This window comes from Mandrillus leucophaeus, unplaced genomic scaffold, assembly GCF_000951045.1.
Source record: "Mandrillus leucophaeus isolate KB7577 unplaced genomic scaffold, Mleu.le_1.0 Scaffold169, whole genome shotgun sequence".
NCBI classification, from domain to species: domain Eukaryota; kingdom Metazoa; phylum Chordata; class Mammalia; order Primates; family Cercopithecidae; genus Mandrillus; species Mandrillus leucophaeus.
In genome coordinates this window covers 5,833,432-5,839,310 of record NW_012101687.1, presented here as the reverse complement: position 1 = coordinate 5,839,310, position 5,879 = coordinate 5,833,432, and the positions used below count along the sequence as shown (strand labels likewise).

The 5,879-nt window shown below is 36.3% G+C and overlaps 1 protein-coding gene across 1 annotated transcript in view; it reads left to right on the top strand.

Annotated features, from left to right (window-relative positions):
* The first annotated feature begins 643 nt into the window (after positions 1-643).
* Positions 644-5,879, top strand: part of PTPRB (protein tyrosine phosphatase, receptor type, B) — a 140,603-nt gene continuing 135,367 nt past the window's right edge. The window contains exons 1-2 of the mRNA XM_011976637.1: positions 644-744; positions 2,018-2,413. Of these exons, the coding sequence (XP_011832027.1) occupies positions 690-744; positions 2,018-2,413 (451 nt within the window). The 5' untranslated portion in view covers positions 644-689. The remainder of the gene's footprint in view (positions 745-2,017; positions 2,414-5,879) is intronic.

Sequence of the window (5,879 nt, the reverse complement as noted above, 5' to 3'; positions counted from 1 at the left end):
GTAAAGCATATTCTTTTTTTTTTTTTTTTTTCCTAGTTGGAAAGAGGCCATCATCTGTTTGGGGAAGACCAAAGTAGATAATGTGATGGATTTAATTTTAGTGTCTGCATCTCCCCAGTGAAGATGACGATCTCAAAATGTAATATTGTCATCACTTGGGAGATAGTGATCTAGAAGTGCCATCATTATGTGGTTTTCCTCAATAGACTCGCAGCATATCATTATACAAACAGTACGTGTTTATGTCTTTATGTCACTTGTCATAGACCCTCATGAATTACATGGCTTGTGTTTATTCAGCAGAATCACATCACCTGAAGAGATGTAATGTTTCAGGAACATTCAATTATCTAAGATTACAATTCCTTTCTTTCTTCTTGAGGTTAAGAAGTAGTCACACGCCAAAGGAAAGGTAGGTAAGGTCTTAATAAGATTTACTCTGCTCTTGAAGGCTGGAATATTTTCTACATTAAAAAAAAAAGAGAGGTAATCATAATCCCTTCTTTCTAAGGAAACAGACAAAAGGACACTGGTGTAAAACTTCCCCAAACAATTCAATAGGAGGAAGTGCTCGTCACTGACTTTTCCCCCCACCATGAAGGCACATTTCCTTCCTAGTCTTTGCTTCTCTTATCTGGGAGAATTTTTTTTTTTTCCCAAGCGAAGCATGAACAGTTGCTAAGTGGAAAATGGAGGCTGAATTTTACATGGTGATTCTTACCTGCTTGATCTTCAGGAACTCAGGTGAGTGAGTCTGCCTCAGTTTCCTGAGGCATTTCTTCCAGATCTAGCCAAGGAGTCTCTGGTCTTTGAAAAGTGTCTAAAATGAGGTGGAAGGGGCCAGGTCTCCATGGCAGTTTAGCCAAAGACGATGAAAAGCGGGAATAAAAGGAGCCAGCTATGCCCACACTGTTGAGATTTCTCTCCAAAAGAAAATAAATGCTCTCCTCTCATCCTCCAATGCTTGAGGCAGCCCCTGAAATGATACATTTAGAGCAGAGCATAAAGAACCCCGAGGAAAAGTCTATGTTATGTAACAGTCTGTGGCTTTCCCCAAGCCTTTTTCCAACCCGGTTATAGTTTTATTTTCTTTTGTGTTAAAGAAAGAAAATGGAAGAAATATGATTAAAGTGGGTGACGAAATGTAGTGTGTTTTATTTGGAAGTTGTCATTTGGCAAGGCTGAACATTTTCATGAACGAGCTGGGCAATTTAAGTAAAACCTCATTGAAAATTGTTTCTGAGCTAGAATATCTTGCATTTTAATACTGATGTTTAGCAATTGGATGTTTAATTTTCTTACATTGGAAAATGATGATTTTTAAAAGATCTATTAGTATTTGAGAGAAAACTGTAGATATTGTCATAAGATAGAGAAATGTTCCTCTCCATGACTAAAGGAAATTTAGTTTGTGATAATCAATACTTTCATGGGCTGCAATTAGCTAGGAGGTTGTGCTTGGAGAAGTGGGAACATTTGTTTTATTTTTTGATAAATGTATGCAATTTTTAAAAATTGTTATTCAAACTATGAAATTTGTATACAAATACTGCAATGTGAATTTAAAGACTGGAAAAGGGGGTACCTTTTTAAGGTAGGGGAGGAAGGTTATATCGAATATGTCAAATGTTTAAAAAGGGAACTGAGCGTTTCATAACTTCAGAATATCTAACTAATTGGGCTAAAATATACTGTATACTTTGGATGATTTTGTTTCTTTCCAAGCTTCCTTTCATTTTCCAATAAGAGGTGTGTTTTTGTCCCCTAAAGCATGTGAAAATTAAAAAAAAAAAAAAAAAGATGGGGCGTTAAGTGTGACATGTTGACATTTTACATCGTCAGCTTTGGAATTTAAAATCACGCGTTAAATATGAGAATATTCACTTGAAATGATAGCAATAACAAAATATAAGTAAAACTAGTGATTTTATTCAGCTCATTTGTGGGTGGGTTCTTCCGTTTTCTAATGGGCCTCATAATTTGCTACCTAGTGCTTTATGAGCTTTTCATCTTCCAGAAGGGTTTCAGATTGTCCATGTCCAGAAACAACAGTGTCTTTTCAAAAATGAGAAAGTGGTCGTGGGCTCATGCAATAGGACCATCCAGAACCAGCAGTGGACATGGACTGAGGATGAAAAGCTCCTTCATGTTAAATCTGCACTATGCTTGGCCATCTCCAACTCCTCTCGTGGCCCCTCCCGCTCAGCCATCTTGGACCGGTGTTCCCAGGCACCCCGATGGACCTGCTATAATCAGGAAGGCTTCCTTGAGGTGGAAAATACATCTCTCTTTCTCCAGAAACAAGGCTCCAGAGTAGTGGTCAAGAAGGCCAGGAAATACCTCCATAGCTGGATGAAAATAGACGTCAACAAGGAGGGAAAACTGGTCAATGAAAGCCTCTGTTTAAAGAAAGGTGAGCTATTCCTTTCAGAACGAATCCTGAAAGTCTTTCTACTAAATATCTTGGGTTTTTTGTTTTGTTTTGTTTTGTTTTTCTACATTTAAGGGAAGTCCACATGCCCCAACATATTTCCTATGGAAGATTCATAAGCTAATGGAGGTAGATGGTGAAGTGCCCAGTGATGGAAGACTTCATTACCCTCATTAAAATAAGCCCAACTTTTTCTATTGCTTGTTCTTCCTTCCCTTCTTGTCTTGCTGCTTTTATTAATTCCACAAATATTTCATGAGCCTCTCTTCTCTGCCAGATAATATGGTTAAGCACTGTTAGATGTAGGAATATGGATCTAGGCATATACACAGCATATATATGTAATGACTAAAGTCAGTAATCAGGAAATTATTAGATTTTATTGACAGACACTTCTATTTGCTGATTATAAGAAATTATTAGAACATCAGAATGGTGCTTGATAAGACTGGAAGATAGACGTGTTTTTGCAAATCTCTTGTATTGATGTTTAGGGGTAGATATCTGTTGGTGGTAACATGCTTTTGAAATGTTAAGAATCAATGGGAAGCCATAGATTTTTCTAATTTATTGACCATTAATGGATATAACCCAGATAATGGACACAGGTAAAAACATGCTATATACATGCGTGAGCTCCTGGTGCAGGACACAGTTCAGTCCTGAGCTAGGAATTTTTCTTGTGGAATATATAGGCAGTTTAATCTTCTCTTGAAGTTAATCATGTTATTGTGTATTTACTCCTCTGTAAGAGGTTTGCTTTAGGAAGTCATGAAAGATAAAACTGATGAATCACAATATATTAGGCAACAGTGGACCTTACAAAATATGGGAAAAGTTATTAAGAAATGAAGCGCCTCACCAAGAAGACAAATTTGTCAGGGTTAAGTAATTTGTCCCAGATCTATGATTAGAGCCTAAGATTTTTAACTCTTTGTTCAGTGTACATTTCACTATACCAGAGATTCTCAAATGCTTGACCGCAGACTTGCCCCATGGCTTGCATAAGAATCACGTGGGGTAGAAAAGGGAGGGCTTACTAAAAATACACATTCCTGTAGCTAATACATACTGGGCTTAATTCCTAGGTGATGGGTTGATAGGTGCAATAAAGCACCACGGCACACGTTTACCTATGTAACAAACCTGCACACCCTGCACATGTACCCCAGAACTAAAAATACAGATAAAAAAAATACACATTCCCAGGATTCTTTCCCACTATTTTTTCCTCTACAACCACCTCCAAGATTCTGTTTCAGGGAATCTGGATTTGTGCATAATACTTGATATTTATTAATCACCAGAAAATTTTGATCCATATTCAAATATGGAGATCAGCATCCACTGTATTGTTAAGTCTTTTCATTAGGTATTGATTTTTGAGGCTTATATTAGTTTTTCCACCGTGGTAACTTTGAACAATTTTTTCTCATTCATTCTGTAAGTTAAAACAAGCATTTAACTAGATACCAGTTGAACGTGTTACGCTTTTCTACAATAAGCTGTATGCTTTGTTACAATAAAGGTTGAGAGTTATAGTTTCTATTCTTATATCATTTCTGCTTATGAGAATAAGATAAAAAACCAATTAGAAAATTCAACTTTATCAGAAAATATTCAGCATATAGCACCAATTTGTACAATACCTTTCCTGTGGTTCATCTATCAAGGCCTCTCCTAAATAATATAGAAACATTATAACTATTCCATTTGTAATATCCAGTGTAATGGAACATTACAAATATTCCATTTGGAATATAACCATTCCATTTGTAATCTTCACAAGAAGTGAGATTCATCCCCAAAGCACAATCAAACCTTATCTAACATAAGATTACTTAGTTGGAACTTTTAAAAAAAGTAGATATGGACTCAGTGGTGAGTTATTCAAGATAAAAGATAGTTCACAGAAAAACTACCTCCTATGACCCTCATACAAATGTCTAGTAATGGACTTCAAAAATAAGGTACCTAGAATAAGCCATTTGCAATTAATCACTGAACAATGCTATATTCAAAAAAATGCCTGATAATATGTGTTGGGGAAAGAAATGAATTTCTAGAAAAAGCAGAAGTTAAAATTTGCACAATTGTGGTACAAAAACACCTCTATATTTGTGTATACATAAGTATAACACATACTTTTGCTTTAACACAATTATAAGCTAACAGATACATTTTTCTGCTCCATCTTAAATGCCATTATGGGGTTTCTTTGTTTTTTGGTTTTAGTTTTTAGAAACAAAGTCTTACTCTGTTGTCCAGGCAGGACAGCCATGATGTGAACATAGCTCACTGTAACCTCCAACTCTTGGGCTCAAGTGATCCTCCCACCTCAGCCTCCCAAAGTACTGGGATTACAGGCGTGAATCACCATGCCCAACCCTGATAAAAGATTAAGAATGATACTTGTAGACCTATATCATGAGAGCTCACTGACTTGCTAGAGTAGCTACTGTGAAAAATTAACCGAAATGCATTCATTTGTTTGCAATGAATGATTCCAAATCACTGTTTAAGTTGATAACTAAGTATTATAATCTAAAGCAGCACAAATACATGTGTTGTTCATCCATGGGATGTGAATTTTTTTGTGTGTTCTTCAGTAAAAGAAAGCAGACCTATGAAGGTAAAAATCTAAACCACATGTTTCATATTTGTTTCATAAAAGACACATTAATGATTGTATTCAAGTTTCCAGGTAATATTTATTTAACACCTACTATGTGCCAGAGCTTGTGCTAGTACTAAGGTACCCTCCACTAGGTATTTTTAACCTAAGCTGCATATTAGACTCACATGGCAGCTTTTAACTAATACTGGAGTACAAAACCTCTAAGCTGACTAAATCAGGTATTGTATTTTTAAAGTACTTTCTAGGTGATTCTGATGTGCAGCCAAAGTTGAAAATCATTAAATATGTCTTATTCCTTAGAGTAATGGGGAAATCAGATAAGTAAATAAATAGATAATTGCAACAGAATATAGAGAGAAGAAAGTACTTTCCTTTCCAATATATGTCCTTGCCAGTATGTCACATTAAGCACTCATTCTTTTTTTAAAAAAATTATACTTTAAGTTCTAGCGTACATGTGCACAACGTGCAGGTTTGTTACATAGGTATACATGTGTCATGTTGGTTGGCTGCACCCATCAAGTCGTCATTTACACTAGGCATTTCTCTCAGTGCTATCCCTCCCCGAGTCCCCCTCCCTCAACAGGCCCTGGTGTGTGACGTTCCCTGCCCTGTGTCCAAGTGTTCTCGTTGTTCAATTCCCACCTATAAGTGGTACATGTGATGTTTGGTTTTCTGTTCTTGCGATAGTTTGCTGAGAATGATGGTTTCTAGCTTCATCCACGTCCCTGCAAAGGACATGAACTCATCATTTTTTATGGCTGCATAGTATTCCATGGTGTATATGTGCCACATTTTCTTAATCCAGTC